Source organism: Rana temporaria, chromosome 7 (assembly GCF_905171775.1).
Source record: "Rana temporaria chromosome 7, aRanTem1.1, whole genome shotgun sequence".
Lineage (NCBI taxonomy): Eukaryota > Metazoa > Chordata > Amphibia > Anura > Ranidae > Rana > Rana temporaria.
This window is the reverse complement of record NC_053495.1, coordinates 97529385-97550168: the sequence shown is the minus strand read 5'-3', so window position 1 is coordinate 97550168 and position 20784 is coordinate 97529385. Positions and strand designations below refer to the sequence as shown.

Below are 20784 nucleotides of genomic sequence, written 5' to 3'. Positions count from 1 at the left end.
AAGTTTTTAAAACTTTTTTTTGCATTGATACATGTCCCCAAACACTTTTTATGACAATAACTTGCATATTAACCTTTAAAATGAGCACCTTTGATTTTTCACATTAGTGTCCCATAGACTTTAACAGTATTTACGTGTTCAAACACATTTTTTGCCTGTTCGCATGTTCTGCTGCGAACCGAACCGGGGGGGGGGGGGGTGTTCGGCTTATCGCTAATTGATACATGTCCCCTGGGGCACGTCCCAGGTCCCCAAACACTTTTTATGATAATAACTTGCATATTAACCTTTAAAATTAGCACTTTTAGTTTTTCACATTCGTATCCAATAGACTTTAACTGTATTCGCGTGTATTTTTTTTGTTGCCATTTTGGTGTGGGGCTCCTCTTTAAGATCCTCAGCGCACAAGTCGGATCATCATAATCCGACTTCAGGTTCCGACTTCTATTCAAATCAATGGGCTCTCATAGGGAACAATTTATTTTGAATAGAGGCAGAGAAACACAGCTAAAAGCCAGAGCGGCTAAACGTGCATTACCGCAAATACAAAAAACATGTTTTTTACAGCTGCTTTTTCCTAGCGTTTGTAGTGGCTTTGAAGGTCGTTTTTTCTAACACCCTGTGTGTATGAGCCCTAATGCCGCGTACACACGGTCGTTTTTTGTGATTAAAATGACCGTGTGTGGGGAAAACGTTGTTTTATGTCTTCTGAAAAACTACAAAAAAAAAATTCGAACATGCTGAAATTTTTTATGTCGTTTTTCAAAACGACGTTTTTTGTGTCATTTAAAATGATAGTGTGTGGGTAAAACAACGTTTAAAATGACGTTTTTAAACCCACGCATGCTCAGAAGCAAGTTATGACGCAAGCTTGAATGAAACAGAGTGCCGTCGTACGTGCTGAAAGTAACTGCGCTTTGCTAGAGCATTTTGAAAAAACGATGGTGTGTAGGCAACGTCGTTTTTTAAAATGAAGTTTAAATAACGTTGTTTTGTTTCATGATAAAAAACGTCGTTTTATTTCATCACAAAAAACGACCGTGTGTACGCGGCATAAGAGTTATGTGCAGATCAGATTTCTGGAAAAACACATCCTGCAGTTGCAGGTGTACCAACAATGATACACATCCCATAAAAAAAACTTATTGACAGTGTTGTATGCAATAATAAAAACGTGTCATTAACCACTTCAGCCTTGAAAGATTTGGCTGCTCAATGACCAGAGCACTTTTTACAATTTGGCACTGCGCTGCTTTAACTGGTAATTGCACGCTCATGCAATACTGAACCTAAACAAAATTTGCGTCCTTTTTTCCCACAAATACAGCTGTCTTTTTATAGTATTTAATTGCCTCTGCGATTTTTTGTTTTTTTGCGATATAAAGGGAAAAAGACCGGAAGTATATTTACAATTTTTTGTTATAACAAAAAACTAAAAATTCAATTTTAGTCATATATTTAGGCCAAAATGTATTATTCAGCCTCATGTCTTTGGTAAAAAAAATCTCAGCAAGCCTATATTTATTGGTTTGCGTCTACAGACTAGCGTACATTTTCTGGAATTTACGCAGCTTTTAGTTTATGACTGCCCATCTAATTTCTTGAGGTGCTAAAATCGCGGTGCAGTACAGCCCTCCAGATGATCCCGTTTTAAAAAATAGACACCCCAAGGAAATTGCTAAGAGGCATATTGAACCCATTGAATATTTAATTTTTTTGACACAAGTGATTGAAAAAAAAAATTACACAAAGTTGTCACTTAATGATATATTGCTCAAAAATGCCAAGGGCATATGTGAAATTACACCCCAAAAAACATTCTGCTGCTGCTTCTCCTGAGTATGGGGATACCACATGTGTGAGACTTTTTGGGAGCCTAGCCGCGTACGGGACCCTGAAAACCAATCACTGCCTTCAGGGTGTAAAATGGTGATTTCACTTCCTCATTACCTATCACAGTTTCGGAGGCCATGAAATGTCAAGATACCACAAAACCCCCACAATTTACCCCATTTTGGAAAGTAGACACTTCAAGCTGTTTGCTGAGAGGCATGTTGTGTCCATGGAATATTTGATATTTTGCCAGAAGTTTCGGGAAATTTACAACTTTTTTGTTTTATTTCGTTTTTTACACAAAGTTGTCACTAAATGATATATTGTTCAAACATGGCATAGTTATATGTGAAATTAAACCCCAAAATACATTCAGCTGCTTCTCCTGAGTATTTGGATATCATATGTGTGAGACTTTTAGGGAGCCTAGCTGCGTACAGGACCCCAAAAACCAAGCACCACCTTCAGGTTTTCTAAAGGCGTAAAATTTAGATTTAACGTCTCAGTTACGAAGGCCCGGAAATGTCCAGATAGCACATAAACCCCCAAATGACCCCATTTTGGAAAGTAGACACCCCAAAGTATTTTCTAAGGGGCATGATGAGTATTTTGCAGCTCTCATTTGTTTTTGACAAAAAAATGTATTTATTTTAGTACATCATGGGATACAGAGCACCAGTAATTACTACATGGGTTATAGGCCACCTTCAGGTGTTGGACACTGGCATAATCAAGACCGGAAGTCCCCCTCTATATAACCCCTCCCACATGGGGAGTGCATCAGTTTTTGGGAGCCAGTCGTGTACAGGACCTCGAATACCAATCACAGCCTTCAGGCTTTCTAAGGGCGTAAAATGGTGATTTCACTTCCTCACTACCTACAGTATATCAGTTTCAGAGGCATTGAAATATCAAGATAGCACAAAACCCCCTAAAATGACCCCATTTTGGAAAGAAGACACTTCAAGCTATTTGCTGAGAGGCATGTTGAGTCCATGGAATATTTTATATTTTGCCACACGTTTCAGGAAAATTACAATTGTTTATAATTCTTTTACACAATTGTCACTAAATTATATATTATTCAAACATGCCATAGGGCATATGTGGAATTACACCCCAAAATACATTATGCTGCTTCTCCTGAGTATGGGGATAGACTTTTTGGCAGTCTAGGCACGTGCAGGACCCAAAAATCTAAATTCAGGCTTTCTAAGGGCGTACATTTTTGATTTCACTCCTTACTGCCATCACAGTTTCGGAGGCCATGAAATGCTCAGATAGCACAACCCCCCCCCCATATGACCCCATTTTGGAACGTAGACACCCCAAGCTATTTGTTGTGAGGCATGTTGAGTATTTTGCAGATCTCGCTTTTTGTCACAAAGTTTTGAAAGTTGAAAAAATTTAAAATAGGATTTTTTTAACAGCTTACCTGTAAAATCCTTTTTTGAAGGTACATCACGGGACACAGAGCACCAGTAATTACTACATGGGTTATAGGCCACCTTCAGTTGATGGACACTGGCATAATCAAGACCAAAGGTCCCCCTCTATATAACCCCTCCCACATGGGGAGTTCCTCAGTTTTGTAGCACAGCAATATATAATAATCCCAAAAGAGGGGAGGGACCACTGTGTCCCGTGATGTACCTTCAAGAAAAGGATTTTACAGGTAAGCTGTACACACGATCGCTTTGTCTGATGAAAACGGACCGATGGACCGTTTTCATCGGACGAATCGATCGTGTGTGGATCTCATCGTTTTTTTTCCCATCGGTGAAAAAAAATAGAACCTGTTTTAAAATGTTCTTACGGTTAAAACAACGATAGAAAAAAACGATCGTCTGTGGGGAAATACATCGGTCAAAAATCCATGCATGCTCAGAATCAAGTCGATGTATGCTCGGAAGCATTGAACTTATCTTTTCTCAGCACGTCGTTGTGTTTTACGTCACCGCGTTGGACACGATTGTATTTTTAACCGATGGTGTGACTGATGAAAGTCAGCTTCATCGGATATCAGATGAAAAAATCCATCGCCCATTTTCATCAGATGAACCGATCGTGTGTACAGGGCATTATAAAAATCCTATTTTCTTTTAGTACATCACGGGACACAGAGCACCAGTAATTACTACATGGGATGTCCCAAAGCAATGCCATCTGAGGGGAGGGAGACACAAACAAATAAAGCAGACCTCCGTCAGACATGAGGACCTATACTGCCGCCTACAAAACTCTGTGCCCAAAGGCGGCATCCTCCTGTTGACCCACATTCACCTAGTAAAATTTGGTGACTGTATGAACAAGTGACCAAGTTTCGGCCTTGCACACCTGAGCTATGGAGGCTTGGTGACGCACTGCCCAAGAAGCACTAACTGCCCTGATGGAGTGTGCTCTTAGGACGGAAATGCGGGACTTTCCCATTGAATCATACGCTTGAGTAATGATCTGAAGAACCCATCTAGAGATGGACAATTTCGATGCTGCCTGTCCCCTACTAGGGCCCCCTGGCAACATGAACAACGCGTCAGTTTTCTGTATCCGAGCAGTTGCTTCCAGAAGCTAACTGTAATGACTCTTCCACTGCCGAATTTGCATAAAAGCATAAAAATATCCTGGTTCAAATGGGAACTAGATACTACTTTAGGCAGAAAGGATGGCTGGGCACCTAACACCACTTTGTCCCTATGAATCACCAGAAATGGTTCTTTACAAGATAAAGCTGGCAACTCCGAGACTCTTCTTGCGGAAGTACCGCAACCAAAAATACTAGTTTCCTTTTGACCATGGCCAACAGGGCATCACACATCAGCTCAAAAGGAGGTCCCTGTAGGACTGACAAAACCAGATTTAGATCCCATGGGCACAGAGGTGACTTAATTGGTGAATTCATGTGCGTTACGCCTAGCATAAAGGCCTGCACTAGGGAGTGAGAAGCATGAGGTTTTGGAAAAAACTGAAAAAGCTGAGACTTGACCCTTAATAGTACTTAATGATAGCTTTTACTCTCGACTGTAGGAAGTCTAAAAACCTGCTTATGCTATTTTTGCGAGTATGCCAACCCTTGTTTCCACAGCAGGAAGCATAGGCCTTCCAAACCCTATGGTAGATAGCCCTAGAAGCCGGCTTCCTTGCATTAATCAGGGTGGTCACCACTGAGCCTGAAAGTCCCCGATCCTTTAGAGCAAGGACCGCAACAGCCAAATTCTAAATTTGTAAGGCAGGATGGTGTACTGACCCTTGTGACAGCAAATCCTGGCGCAATGATAGAGGCCAAGGATCTGTCCCTGCTATCTTTACAATTTCTGCATACCAGGACCTCCTGGGCCATGCCGGGGCAACCAGGATCTCCCGTTTTTGTTCCCTTCTGATCCTGCGCAGCAGGCACAGAAGCAATTGAACTGGAGAAATCGGAAAAATATGATTCCAAGGAGTTACCAAGGTAACTGTCCCGCAAGCAAGCAGGTCCCTTGTTCTGGACACAAACTTGTCTAGTTTTGTGTTGAACCTGGACGCAGAAGATCTACATCCGGTGTACCCCACCTCCTGTAAATGGCCAGAAAGACATCTGGATGTAGGGACCACTCCCCTGGGAGCAATGGCTGGCAGCTTAAGAAAGTCTGCTTGCCAATTTCCTACCCCTGGTATGAACACAGCAGATAGGCAAGGAGCATGCATTTCTGCCCAAACCAGAATATCGTTTACCTCTTTCTGGGCTGCCCGACTCTTGGTGCCGCCCTGGCGACTGATATAGGCCACTACCTAGGCATTGTCGGACTAGATCCTGACAGGGTATCCCCACAGTCTGCCTGTCCAGGCCCCAAGGGCCGGGCGTGGTGCCTGAAATTCTAAAACATTGATGGGCAAGGTGTTCTTGGACTCTGACCATTCCCCCTGAACAGCATTCTCTTCTAGTAATGCTCCTCAGCCTAAAAGGCTGGCATCGGTCGTCACTATCTTTCAAGTGATCAGTACGAAAGTTTTTCCCCTTCTGCAAACTTTTGGCTAGCGACCACCAATTGAGACTTTGGCGTATGCTTGGAGTCAAACGCATTGGACAATCCCATACCTGGATATAAAGAAAAACAACTGCGCTAAACAAACAAAGATAATTGAATAAGTGAATAGTGAGCGGCTAGCACACAAACAAACAAAGTACAAAATAACATAGGAAATAAAGTGCAGCGCTAGATATAAAGGTCTGGACAAAATCCTGACTGGTGAAAGGTAAAAGAAATTAATACAATAAAGTCCTTGTGATGAGAACTCCAAGCAACTGAATAAATTGCTCCAACTGGTGAATGATGCACAGTTGAAATAAATGGATAAAAATCTTGTATATTTGTCTGCAGTTATCATCAAAAATTAGAGTAAATGGGTACTCTTACCGGATGTTGTGGACTTACGTGTTTGTACAAACAGCAAGTCATAAACGGCTTGTTGGTCTCAGCAGACCCACGAACTCTGCACAAATGGTCAATCCAGGTGATGATGGCTGTATCAATCCTGTTCGGATGAACACCTCCAATCAGGGAACCAGGTGGATGTAATTCAATGATGCAGGTCAGATGGCCACCCTCAATGAACAGGTGGGGCAAGTATGGTCATGAAAGTAGAAAAAAATGCTCCAAATGGTGCAAATCAAACTTAACCAATGAAGGTTTATTTGAAAGGTATATAAAATACATAAAATAACGTGACAAAAAATATAAAAAGCAGTATAGGGTGCTAGTGTAGCTGTACCCACCTGGCTTCTCCTGCTCCAGGCAGACAGGATAGTGTTTTGCAACAGTCTTGAATAGAACTGAGCATAGGGAACTGCTTTGAATGAAGCTACCATCTTCCCTAACAGTCTCATATAGAGACGGATGGGAGACTCTTCCCTTGTCCTGATTGTGTGAACCAGATTTCTTATTGCGCAGACCTTTGCTTGGGTTAAGAAAGACCCTCTTGTGGGCTGTGTCCACTACCGGACCCAAGTATTCCAGCCTTTACCGACCGCAAGGGACTTTTCTAGGTTGATAATCCAACACAGATGCTCCAGATACCTGACCGTGCAGGCTACACTCAGATCCAGTCATTTACGGACTGATCGATCAGTAATAGGTCCTCTAGGCATGCCGTTACCACTAACCCTTGGGCTCTTAATCTTGCTAAAGCGGAGCCAGGACCTTTGTAAACACTTGTGGTGCGGTGGCCAACCCAAAGGACAAGGCCACAAACTGAAAATGTTGCTGCTCTACCCTGAATTGCAGGAATTTCTGATGAGCAGGGAAAATTGGCACATAGATATATGTGTCCTTGATGTCTATTGACACTAGGAATTCTCCTCCCCGAAGGGAGGATACCACTGACCAAACTGACTCCATGTGAAAGGAGCAGAGGGCCTTCGTAACTGTGATAGGTAGTGAGGAGTAAAATCAAAATGTTGCGCCTTTTGAAAGCCTGAAGGCGGTGCTTAGTTTTTGGGGTCCTGTACGCGGCTAGGCTCCCAAAAAGTCTCACACATATGGTATCCCCATATTTAGGAGAAGCAGCAGAATGTATTTTGGGGTTTAATTTCACATTAAACCATGCCATGTTTGAACAATATATCATTTAGTGACAACTTTGTGTAAAAAAACAAATAAAACACAAAAGTTGTAATATTCCGAAACTTGTGGCAAAATATAAAATATTACATGGACACAACATGCCTCTCAGCAAATAGCTTGAAATGTCTACTTTCCAAAATGGGGTAATTTGTGGGGGTTTTGTGGTATCTTGACATTTCATGGCCTCCGAAACTGTGATAGGTAATGAGAAAGTAAAATCACCATTTTACACCCTTAGCGTGCCGCTCCAGGTGCCACACACTGGGGGGTGTCAGGCCGGCTCCCCCCCCCCCCGCAAATGAAAAAAGACAGCGCCGCCGCAGGTTTAACATTGCGCCGATGATAGACTACATCTGTAATTGAGAGCCCAAGCGGGGCAGGTAGTGGCTTTGCGGGGGGGCGGGGGGGGGTTGCGAGCTGTACCCGAGCCAGTCGGCGCAACGATCCCCTTCTCTCACGTCTCAGTCTCGAGCACTCGGCTGTCAGCAGAGAAGCCGCCTCCCCCGCTCCTCCTTTATGTCTATACAGTGCTCTGCATGCAGGAGGAGGGGGAGGCGGCTTCTCTGCTCGGCTGACAGCCGCTGCCTGAGACTGATCAGAGCCGTGATAGAAGGGGATTGTTGTGCCAGTCACAGATGTGCCGACTCGCAACCCCCCCGCCAAGCCACTACCTCTGGCTCTCTGTCTGCGGTGTGTGTTCTGAGCCAGGTACATTATAGGTCTGAATGGGGGGGTCTGTATTGTAAGAAGGGGGGGGTCTCAGGTCTGTATTGTAAGAAGGGGGGGTCTGTATTGTAGGAAGGGGGGTCTGTATGGTAGGAAGGGGGGGTCTGTATGGTAGGAAGGGGGGTCTGTATGGTGGGAAGGGGGGTCTGTATGGTAGGAAGGGGGGGGTCTGTATTGTAGGAAGGGGGGTCTGTACTGTAGCGGGGGTCTGTACTGTAGAGGGGGTCTGTACTGTAGAGGGGGTCTGTATGGTAGGAAGGGGGGGTCTGTATGGTAGGAAGGGGGGTCTGTATGGTAGGAAGGGGGGGTCTGTACTGTAGGAAGGGGGGGTCTGTATTGTAGGAAGGGGGGTCTGTATTGTAGGGGGGGTCTTCACCGTAGCGGGGGTCTGTACTGTAGCAGGGGTCTGTACTGTAGGGGGGTCTGTACTGTAGCGGGGGAGGGTCTGTATGGTAGGAAGGGGGGGTCTGTATGGTAGGAAGGGGGGTCTGTATTGTAGGAGGGGGGGTCTGTATTGTAGGGGAGGTCTTCACCGTAGCGGGGGTCTGTACTGTAGGGGGGTCTGTACTGTAGAGGGGGTCTGTACTGTAGAGGGGGTCTGTATGGTAGGAAGGGGGGGTCTGTATGGTAGGAAGGGGGGTCTGTATTGTAGGAAGGGGGGTCTGTATTGTAGGAAGGGGGGGTCTGTATTGTAGGGGGGTCTTCACCGTAGCGGGGGTCTGTACTGTAGCGGGGGTCTGTACTGTAGGGGATTCTGTACTGTAGCGGGGGGGAGGGTCTGTATGGTAGGAAGGGGGGGTCTGTATGGTAGGAAGGGGGGTCTGTATTGTAGGAAGGGGGGTCTGTATTGTAGGGGGGGTCTTCACCATAGTGGGGGTCTGTACTGTAGGGGGGGCCTGTACTATAAAGGGGGTCTTCACTGCAGGTGGGCCTGCACTGTAGCCGGGGCCTGCACTGTAGGGAGGGGGTCTGCACTGTAGGGGGGTCTGTGTAACATGTAGGGGGCCCAGAACTGTTAAGGGGGGTGTCTGTGTAACATACAGGCATCTAGAGGTGCAGGGTGCTGTGTAATGTAAAGGGGTCCAGAGGTGCAAGGTGCCATGTAATGTAAAGGGTCCAGAGGTGCAAGGGCTGTGTAATGTAAAGGGGTCCAGAGGTGCAGGGCGCAGTGTAATGTACAGGGGTCCAGAGGTACAATGGCTGTGTAATGTAAAGGGGTCCAGAGGTGCAGGGTGCAGTGTAATGTAAAGAGGTCCAGAGGTGCAGGGTGCAGTGTAATGTAAAGGGGTCCATAGGTGAAGGGTGCTGAGTAATGTAAAGGGTTCCAGGGTGCAGTGTAATGTAAAGGGGTCCAGATTGCTGTGTAATGTAAAGGGGTCCAGAGGTGCAGGGTGCTGTGTAATGTAAAGGGGTCCAGAGGTGCAGTGTAGTGTAAAGGGGTGCTGTGTAATGTAAAGGGTCCAGGGGTACAAGGGCTTTGTAATGTAAAGGGGTCCAGAGGTGCAGGGTGCAGTGTAATGTAAAGGGGTGCAGAGTTGCAGGGTGCTGTGTAATGTAAAGGGGTCCAGAGGTACAAGGGCTGTGTAATGTAAAGGGGTCCAGAGGTGCAGGATGCAGTTTAATGTAAAGGGGTCCAGAGTGCTGTGTAATGTAAAGGGGTCCAGGGGTGCAGGGTGCCATGTAATGTAAAGGGGTCCAGGGGTGCAGTGTAGTGTAAAGGGGTGCAGGGTGCTGTGTAATGTAAAGGGTCCAGAGGTGTAGGGTGCCATGTAATGTAAAGGGGTCCAGAGGTGCAGTTTAGTGTAAAGGGGTGCAGGGTGCTGTGTAATGTAAAGCGTCCAGAGGTGCAGGGTGCCATGTAATGTAAAGGGGTCCAGAGGTGCAGTGTAGTGTAAAGGGTCCAGAGGTACAAGGGCTGTGTAATGTAATATTGTTGTTAATATTTATTTTTATAACTTCATTCTGCATAAAACATTTAACAATGTAATTTCATGAGATCGTTTATGAGGGTGTGTTTAGGGGCAGACTTAGGGACGGGGCAGGGGAGGGGTTGGGTGGGGCAACTGGTGGCGAGTAACTTTCAAGGCCTGGCTAGTGGCTCGTGACTTCAAATTTTGAGCCCTGTATATATTATATATTGTGAGGGATTAGCTCGTGGGGATCACCTTTTTCCGAATCACAGTCCGCAAGCAGGCACTTTCTTTTAAGTCTGACAGATGCCAGATTTTATTTGTAAATGGTTTGCAGGTCAAAATAAACAAAACAGTAAATTAAATCCTTGCCGTCCGGCGCTAAACTAGACAAACGGGATCTCCTCTCTATACAGTGCGGGGCTGGTCCCCATCACCCACAAAATAACAATAAAGCAAACCTTTTCTTGCAGTTACTTTCCATAGGGCCCCTCACACTCAGGTTCCCTCCTGAGTCTCCAAAAACCCTCAGCACACTGTTGTGCTCTCTTCCTGGTCTTTTAAAGTCCAGCTGACTGTGGACTCCAGTGGACCCAAACATCCCGACCGGAATCCTAGCCAGCCCCAGAGGCTGTGAAACCCGGACCGGATTCCGGTTCACTCCCTCATAATGGAACGAATGCGAGGTGAAACGTACCTATTGTCATGTATCGCACCTCATATTGTCACAATATATATATATATTATTATATATATATTTTTAAAGCAAAGGCCCTACAGATTAAAATGGTGGGTGTTGCAATTTTTTTTTTTATACAGTGTTTGCGCAGCGATTTTTCAAACGCAATTTTTGGGGAAAAAAACACTATATTTAATTTTAATGCACTAAAACACACTGGGCCAGATTCACGTAGACTTACGACGAGCGTATCAGTAGATACGCCGTCGTAAGTCCGAATCCCCGCCGTCGTATTATTAAGCATATTCTCAAGCTGAGATACGCTTAAATATTGCTAAGATACGACCGGCGTAAGTCTCCTACGCCGTTGTATCTTAACTGCATATTTACACTGGCCGCTAGGGGCGTGTACGCTGATTTACGCCTAGAATATGTAAATAAGCTAGATACGCCTATTCACGAACATACGCCAGGCCGTCGCAGTACAGATACGCCGTTTACGTAAGGCTTTTTCTGGCGTAAAGTTACCCCTGCTATATGAGGCGTAGCCAATGTTAAGTATGGACGTCGCCAGCGTCGAATTTTCCATTGATTACGTTGTTTGCGTAAGTCGTTCGTGAATAGGGCTGTGCGTAATTTATGTTCACGTCGAAAGCATTGACTATTTGCGGGTTAATTTGGAGCATGCACACTGGGATACGTTCACGGACGGCGCATGCGCCGTTCGTAAAAAGCGTCATTTACGTGGGGTCACGATGATTTTACATAAAACACGCCCACATCTTACACATTTGAATTAGGCAGGCTTACGCCGGCCAATTTACGCTACGCTAGGCCCGCACAGAGTTACGCGCTCCCTACCTGAATCTGGCCCATAATATTGTCCAAATGATCTTATGAGTAAGGCCATGAATAAGCACTGACTAAGTGTGAAACGCGTCGGCTGTTTATGATTCTTGCTGTGTATTTGCGGCGTCTGCTTATGTTTCTTCAATAAAGACAACTCAAGAGTTCTTTGGTGTGCGGCCGTCCATCCGTCTTTTGCCACTTTCTATGATCTTATGAGTACATGGATACCAAACACGACATGCTTTAAAATTGCACAGCGGGGACAAACTACATACATTTTAAAAGCCTTTAAAATCCTTTAGAGGTTACCACTTTAGATTTACAGAGGAGGTCTACTGCTAAAATTACTGCCCTTGATATGACCTTCGTGGTGATAACTCACATGCATGGTGCAATTACTGTTTACATATGACACCAGACCTACGCTTGCGTTCGCCTTTGTGCGTGACCACGGGGCGACAGGGGTGCTTTTTTTTTTTTTTTTTACTTATTTATTTTATTTTGAAACTGTTCCTTTAATTTTTTATTTTTTATTTTTATTGTTATCTCAGGGAATGTAAATATCCCCTATGATAGCAATAGGTAGCGACAGGTACTCTTTTTTGAAAAAAATAGGATCTATTAGACCCTAGGGGCCAGATTCACGTAGCTCAGCGGATCTATAGATCCGCTCGATCTACGTGGATTCAGATCCGCTCCCGCAAGTTTAGGAGGCAAGTGGCTAATTCACAAACCACTTACCTCCAAACTTGCGACGGCGGATCCTAAATCCCCCGGCGGAATTCAAATTCCGCGGCTAGGGGAGTGTACTATTTAAATCAGGCGCGTTCCCGTGCCGATTTAAATGCGCATGCGCCGTCCGGGGAATTTCCCGGCGTGCATTGCTCCCACTGACGTCACTAGGACGTCAGTGGTTTCGACGTGAGCGGGACTTGCGACGCACGTGTTCGTGAATCGGCGTACGCAAACGACGTTGGAAAATTCAAATTCGACGCGGGAACGCCAGCTATACTTAACATTGGCTGCGCCTGCTAAAAATAGGGGTAAGTATACGACGGGAAAACCGCTACGGAAACGACGTAAGAACACTGCGACGGGTCCGCGTACGTTCGTGAATTTGCGTATCTCGCTGATTTACATATTATTTATCGTAAATCAGCGGGAACGCCTCCGGCGCCATTTTTAAATTGAAAAAAAGATCCGACAGTGTAACACAGTGTAACACTGTCATATCTTAGTCCTATCTATGCGTATCTGATTCTATGAATCAGGCGCATAGATAGGACCAGTGTAAGTCAGAGATACGATGGTGTATCTGCAGATACACCGTCGTATCTCTTTGTGAATCCGGCCCTAGATCTCTCTTCTGTCCTCAAAGCATCTGACCACACCAAGATCGGTGTGATAAAATGCTTTCCCAATGGAGCTTTTTATATCCGACGAAATGTAAGTTATGAAATGTTCGTAGCTTCTGGTTTCTAGGCAATAGAGATGATTGGAGCCATTCTGGTCTCCAAACAGCTCTACAGTCAGCTGGCAGAACCACCGGCTGCATTCTCGGGTTCAGATTGTTACAGCGTGACAAATGTGCTATCTCCATCACAAATGCTACTTTTACCGAAGGTGCGCTCCCGTCTCATACTTTATTCTGAGCATGCGCGGGTTTCTTAGCATACACACCAATGTGTTTCTCGTCAAAAAACAGCCCGACGAGGAACACGATGAGGAAATTGAGACTCCCGTCGAGGAAAAAGAGAACAGTTTTCTCAATGAAAAAAATACACACGACCGTTTTCCTCGGCAAAAAAGCTCTGCCACCAAGTTTCTTGATGGATTCTGTCGAGGAAAACGGTCGTGTGTACGAGGCCTGACAGTGATTGATTGATACTGAATTAGGTGCGCTGGGCTGGGCGTAGGGGCTAAAAGAAGGTACTAGCAGGTATCTGGGCTGATCCCACTAACGCTGCGTTTTAGGAATCCTAAACTTTTGAGGACGCTAATATAATTCTGATCAGATCAAAGATATCGATCCGTTCAGACACTATACAACTAAGAGAGGTGTATGGTGCGTGTGGGTGTTAGCGCCACTGGCACTAATCTGACGCTGCCTGGGGTGACGCAGACCCTAACTGACGCTAAAACCTAACTGATAATAACTGAGTGATCAGGGGGTTAAACCTTTTACAAGGTAATGTACAGAGGGTCCCCTGACGCTATAAAAAAACGAACTAATTAACCAGCGTCACCTGTGACACTAATGTGACACTAAAACCTTTATTAGGGGGTTTAGGGGGATCCCTTGACCTACCTGGGCCTACTTCTAAGTACCCTAACGCTAATTAGTGTCACAAATGACACCAGTACAGTGATCAAAGAAAAATATGAACACTGCACTGGGTGACACAGTTACAGGGAGTGAAGGGGTTAACTGGGGGAGGTTGCGATGGGGGGGGGGGGGGGTGAAATGTGTGTCTATGTGTACTGTGTCAGTGTAGTGTTGGTGAAACTCACATTTGGATGTCCTCTCTCTGGAATGGAAAATGACACCACTTCCCCTGCCTGTGTTTACACTTACAGGCAGGGAAAGCATTTCATTGATCAGAATCGATCAGCAGGTCCAGGCCAGAAATCATTGGCCTGGAAACTGATCGGTTCTGAAACTAATCCGATCGTTTTGCCCACCCATGCCATTCTGCTGCAGTAAAACTGCGGCGGCTGGTCGGTGCTAACTTTGTTTTCAGGTATCTAAACACGTGGGTGTGGGTTTAGACCATTTTCCTGTGTTCTGGCAAAATACAGATTTTGTTCTATTTAATTCATATCCTTCATCACAGGAGAAGTTGCAAAATTACTTAAACTGGAATTCTGCATACTTATCGGTAGCTGATTTTTCCATTGGCCGTTTTTTGTAGGTCCACACATGATATAGCTGTCAACAAAGAAATTATATTGTAAAAGACCAATATACATTCCGCATCATTAGGTAGATTCAGAAAGAGTTAGGCCGGCTTATTAGTAGATAAGCCGGCCTAACTCAGAATCTACGCCGCCGTATGTTTAAGCGTATGCTCAAACAGAGATACACTTAAACATATCTAAGATACGACGGTTTGCGCCGTCCTATCTTAGATTGCAATTTTTCTGATGGCCGCTAGGTGGCGCTTCCATTGCGGCCGGCGTAGATTATGTAAATAAGGGGATACGCCGATTCACGAACGTACGCCAGGCCGACGCAGTACTTTTACACCGTTTACGTAAGAGATAGGCCGCGTAAAGTTAGAGCTAGGCTCTAGTGGAATAGTAATGTTAAGTATGGCCGCCGTGAAATTCGAAATTTTTACGTCGTTTGCGTAAGTCGTCCGCGAATCGGGATTTACGTCGTTTACATCCACGTCAAAATCAATAGGCCTGTACGGCGTACTTAGCCGCAATGCACACTGGGAAATGTAGTCGCCCGGCGCATGCGCAGTGACAAAAAACATCAAAAACGTGAGGTCAAGCCTCATTGCCATGAAACACGCCCCCCCCCAACCCATTTGAATTAGGCGCCCTTACGCCTGCTCGTTTTAGGCTACGCCGCCGTAAATTAGCAGGTAAGTAGATTGAGAATCATTACTAGCCTAGCTAATTTACGGCGGCGTAGCCTAAACAGGCTACGCTACGCCGCCCTAAAGTTAATCCAGTGTACCTGAATCTACCTACATGTGTCAAATGTGCACTGTATATTGTGCTTAGACTCAAATCCTTTCTTTAAGCCATGCCTTATATTCTACTGTGTATAGCCACGCCCACTTTTCCACCGTGGCGCTATCCCACACCATAGGAAAAAACTGACAAATATTGACAGTGTTGTATGCAATAAGAAAAATGCATCATTAAGGTGGTAACTTGGGCTTCAGCTACCTAAACATGTAGGTGTGGAGTCAGACCATTCTCCTGTTTTCTGGCAAAATACAGATCGTGTTCCATTTAATTCATATCCTTCATCACAAGAGAAGTTGCATAATGATTTATATTGGGATTTTCCATACTCATCAGTACAGCTGATATTGCCATTTGCTGGAATTTGTAGGTCTATACATGATACAACTGTCAAAAAAGAGATTACAATTAAATTATTAATTAAATTGTTAAAAAAAACAAAAACACGTTTTTAAAAAATGCAGGAAAGAAAATGAAGATTTATTTTACAGATGATCTTTACATTTACTGGAATTTGTAGGTCTATACATGATACAGCTGTCAACAAAGAAATTAAATTGTTAAAAAATGACACAAACACATACATACATATACACTATGGGCCAGATTCTCGTCCAGCGGCGTAATTTTGTGTGGGCGTAACGTATCCGCTTTACGTTACGCCTCCGCAAATTAGACGGGCAAGTGCTGTATTATCAAAGCACTTGCTCCGTAAGTTGCGGTGGCGTAGCGTAAATCGGCCGGCGTAAGCCCGCCTAATTCAAATTTGGATCAGGGGGTGTGTTTTATGTAAATCTACTGTGACCCGACGTGATTGACGTTTTTCCTGAACGGCGCATGCGCCGTCCGTGGAATTTCCCAGTGTGCATTGGACGTCATTGGTTTCGACGTGAACGTAAATGACGTCCAGCCCCATTCACCGACGACTTACGCAAACGACGTAACTTTTTCATATTTCGACGCGGGAACGATGGCCATACTTAACATTGCTACGCCACACTTTTGCCACCATAAAGCAGGGGCAACATTACGCCAGAAAAATCCTAACGTAAACGGCATATCTTTACTGCGTCGGCCGCGCGTACGTTCGGGAATTTGCGTATCTAGCTAATTTGCATACTCGACGCAGAATTCGACGGAAGCGCCACCTAGCGGTCAGCAAAAATATGCAGTTAAGATCCGACGGCGTAAGAGACTTACGCCTGTCAGATCTAATGGATATCTATGCGTAACTGATTCTAAGAATCAGGCGCATAGATACGACGGCTCGGATTAGGACTTACGACGGCGTACATGGCGCTGTGCCGTCGTAAGTCCTTTCAGAATCTGGCCCTATATTGACAAAAGTATTGGGGTGCCTGCCTTTATACGCACATGAACTTTAATGGCTTTCCAGTCTGTGAGTCTGTCGGGTTCAATATTGAGTTGGCTCTACCTTTGCAGCTATAACCGCTTCAACTCTTCTGGGAAGGCTGTCCACAAGTTTTAGGAATGTGTCTATGCACTGATGCTGGACGAGAAGGCCTATCTCGCAGTCTTCGCACAAATTCCTCCCAAAGGTGTTCTATCGGGGTGAGAACTCTGTGCAGGCCAATCAAGTACCTCCACCCCAAACTCACTCATCCATGTCTTTATGGACCTTGCTTTGTGCACTGGTCCAAATCATTTGGTGGAGGGGGATTATGGTGTGGGGTTATTTTTCAGGTATTGGGCTTGGCTCCTTAGTTCAAGTGAAGGGAACTCTTAAGTCATCAGCATACCAAGACATTTTGGACAATTTCATGCTCCCAACTTTGTGGGAACAGTTTGGGGAGGACACCTCCTGTTCCAACATGACTGCGCACCAGTGCAAGGTCAATAAAAGATATGGATGAGAGCGTTTGGGGTGGAGGGCCTTGACTGGTCTGCACAGAGTAATGACTAGGGATGTCCCGATACCGATACTAGTATCGGTATCGGTACCGATACCGAGCATTTCCCGAGTACTTGTACTCGGGGGAAATGCTCCGATGCTTCACCCGATACCTGGGCAGTCAGGTGTCGGGTGGTGGGGGGAGTTACAAGTCTTCTCAGTGTTGTCTTCTCCCCCGTGCTGTCTTCTCGTCCCCCGTGCTGTTTTCTCATCCCCCGTGCTGTCTTCTCGTCCCCCATGCCGTCTTGTCCCCCTCTGTGCTGTGCTCCCCCCCTGCTGTCTTCTGTCCCCCTCCGTGCCATCTTCTCTCCCCCCGAGCCGTCTTCTCCCCCTCCATGCTGTGCTCTCCCCCGTGCCATCTTCTCTCCCCCCCTGCCTTCTTCTGTCCAAACCCGTGCTGTGCTCCCCCATGCCATCTTCTCTCCCCCCGTGCCGTCTTCTGTCCCCCTCCGTGCTGTGCTCTCCCCCTGAGCCGTCTTCTCCCCCCCTCCGTGCCGCTTTCCCCCCTCAATCTGTCAGGAAGGAGAGCGGAGGTAGGAGCCGCTAAACCCGGCTCCTACCTTTTCCGAATGGACAGAGTCGGTGATCACTGACTCTGTCCATTCACATAACTGAGCATCGTAACCTCCTGTGATTACGATGCTTCAGTTTATGAATGGAGAGGAGCTTTCTCCATTCATTTCAGCTGAGGCTGCAGAGAAAGGGACTGGGGAATCTGTGTCCTTAGTCCCTTTCTCTGTCTTAAAGGGGAGATGTCAGAGGTCTGTTAAGACCCACGATATCTCACCAAAGCCCCCCCCCGACAGGGCTGATTAAAAAAAAAAAAAATTTGCAATAAATAATTAAAAAAATAAGATGTAAATAATAATAATAAAAAAAAAACACACTGACAATCAACTACAACCCCCCCCCCTAAAAAATAAAAAAAAAAAAAATGTAAAAATAAAATAAAAAAAATAAAGAAAAAAACGCCACTGTCACATGACATTAAAAACAAGTATCGGTATTCGGTATCGGTGAGTACTTGAAAAAAAGTATCGGTACTTGTACTCGGCCTCAAAAAAGTGGTATCGGGACAACCCTAGTTATGACCCAAACTCGATAGAACATCTTTGGGATGAATTAGAGCAGAGACTGTGAGCCAGGCCTTCTCGTCCAACATCAGTGCCTGACCTCAAAAATGCGCTTCTGGAAGAATTATCAAACAATTCCATAGACACACTCCTAAACCTTGTGAACAGCCTTTCTAGAACAGTTGAAGCTGTTATAGCTGCAAAGGGTGGGTCAAACCAATATTGAACCCTATGGACTAAGACTGGGATGCCATTAAAGTTTGTGTAAAGGCAGTTGTCCAAATACTTTTGATAATATAGTGTATAAAAGAAAAAGTATATTTAAAGTACTCCAGGGATAGGTCTTGAAGGATGATTATATTTTCTCCTGATACTGGTTATAGGCCCTGGGAGAAAGGGGCGTTAATGGGAAGCTGGAGGTTTATTAATTGGGAGTATACAGTATACTGTGTGTAGACTCAGACGCTATGTACTGTAACTTTGAATTTCTAACCACTTCAAATCCTGACATTTTAACCCCCCTTCCAGTCCAGGCCATTTTCCAGTTTTCAGCACTGTCATACCTTGAATGACAATTACTCAATCATGCAACACTGTATCCAAATGATATTTTTATCATTTTTTGAGACAGAGCTTTCTATTGGTGGTAGTTAACCACATGCTGACAGCCGCAAGCTGATTTTCATCAGCAGAATGGTATGGGCAGGCAAAAGGGTGTACCCGTATGTCCCTTTGAAATTCCTGCATAGCGAGCACGATTTTGATTGCGGTGAGGAGAGGCAGAACCGGGAGATATCTATCTAAATAAGGCATTTCCCTGTTCTGTCTAGCAACATGACAGGGATTTACTGCTCCCTATCATCGGGAGCAGTGATCTCTGTCATGTTGTAGTGAGCCCAACCCCTTACAGTTAGAACACATCCAGAGAATAGATCGCCGCCTAGTGTTTAACCCTTTCCCTGTCAGTGCCATTTATACAGTAATAAGTAGCTATTGTTTGCTCTGATCTCTGTATAAATGTAAATTTACCAAAATAGTGTCAAAAGTGTCTGATCTGCCTGCCGCAATGTTGCAGTCATGATAAAAATCACAGATTGCCACCATTACTAGTAAAAAAAGAAAATGATAATAAAAATACCATAAATCTATCCCCTATTTTGTAGACGGTATAACTTTTGCCAAAACCAATCAATATACACTTATTGCGTTTTTTTTTTTTACCAAAAATATGTAGAAGAATACATATCAGCCTAAACTGTGGAAGAAATGTTTTTTTTTTTAATGTATATTTTTGGGGGATATTTATTATAGCAAAAGTAAAAGATATATATATTTTTTTCAAGATTTACACTCTTTTTTTGTTTATAGTGCAAAAAATTTAAACCGCAGAGGTGATCAATTCCCACATATTTGTGGGGAAAAAAAAGGTCGTCAATTTTGTTTGGGTACACCATCGCACGACCGTGTCAGCTAAAGCGACGCAGTGCCGAATTGCAAAAAATGCTCTGGTCAGGAAGAGGGTAAATCCTTCCGGGGCTGAAGTGGTAAATCACTGCCTGGGTTTTTATTTTTTTGCTTCATAAACAAAAAATTAATTGTTTTTTTTAATTTATTTATTTTAAGTTTTTCTTAGATTCTGTTATAAAATATTGGAAATAAATAATCTTTCTTTATACATTTAGACAACAATGTATTCTGCTACACTTCTTTAGTAAAAATAACCAAAATCACTGTATAATATTTAGTCTGTGTGAAAGTTAGAGTCTACAAACTATGGTATATATATATATATATATATATATATATATATATATATATATATATATATATATATATATATATATATATATATATATATATATATATTTGAAAATTGATCAGTCCTGATACCTAGACAATTTAATAAGAGGCATGGTGAGTTTTTTGCAGTTGTAATTTTTGTCACAACTTTTGGAAAATAAAGATATTAAATATTTTTTTCACAAAGTTTTCATTTTAACAAGTTATTTCTCACACAGTGCATGGGCTTACTTACAATTACACCCCAACACATTTTGATACGCCTCTTGAGTAAGGGGATTCAACATATGTGAGACTTTTTTGCATCCTAGATGCATAGATCGGCCCAATATCCAAGGAGCACCTTCAGGCATTTTACAGGCATAAATTACACATCAAATTTTCTGACTACGTATCATATTTTTGAGGCCCTAGAGCACCAGGAGAGTGGAAACACCCACAAAATGTAACTTTTTGCCACTAGTTTTTAGAAAATGCAGGCAAATAAAATGAAATGTATTTTTTTACACAAAATTAATAAGACATTTTGTAACACACATCATAGGCATACTTAGAAATACACCCCATAACCCATTCTGCCACTTATCCCGAGTGTGGCGATACCACATGCGTGTAAATTTTTCACAGCCTAGCCATACAGAGGGGCCCAAAATCCAAGAAGCACCTTCAAGCTTTCTAGGGGCATAAACTACAGATCTAA

The 20784-nt window shown here is 44.2% G+C and overlaps 1 protein-coding gene across 4 annotated transcripts in view; it reads right to left on the bottom strand.

The window, feature by feature from the left end:
- LOC120945518 (E-selectin-like) overlaps window positions 1-20784 on the bottom strand; it is a 223704-nt gene that overhangs the window by 42381 nt on the left and 160539 nt on the right. For 3 of the 4 annotated variants that reach the window (XM_040359719.1, XM_040359716.1, XM_040359717.1), the window contains one exon: window positions 15501-15686. In XM_040359719.1, coding sequence (XP_040215653.1) covers window positions 15501-15686 — 186 coding nt within the window. Of the gene's footprint in view, window positions 1-14106; window positions 14527-15500; window positions 15687-20784 lie in introns of those variants that run through there. The other variant, XM_040359718.1, reaches the window with a different exon arrangement.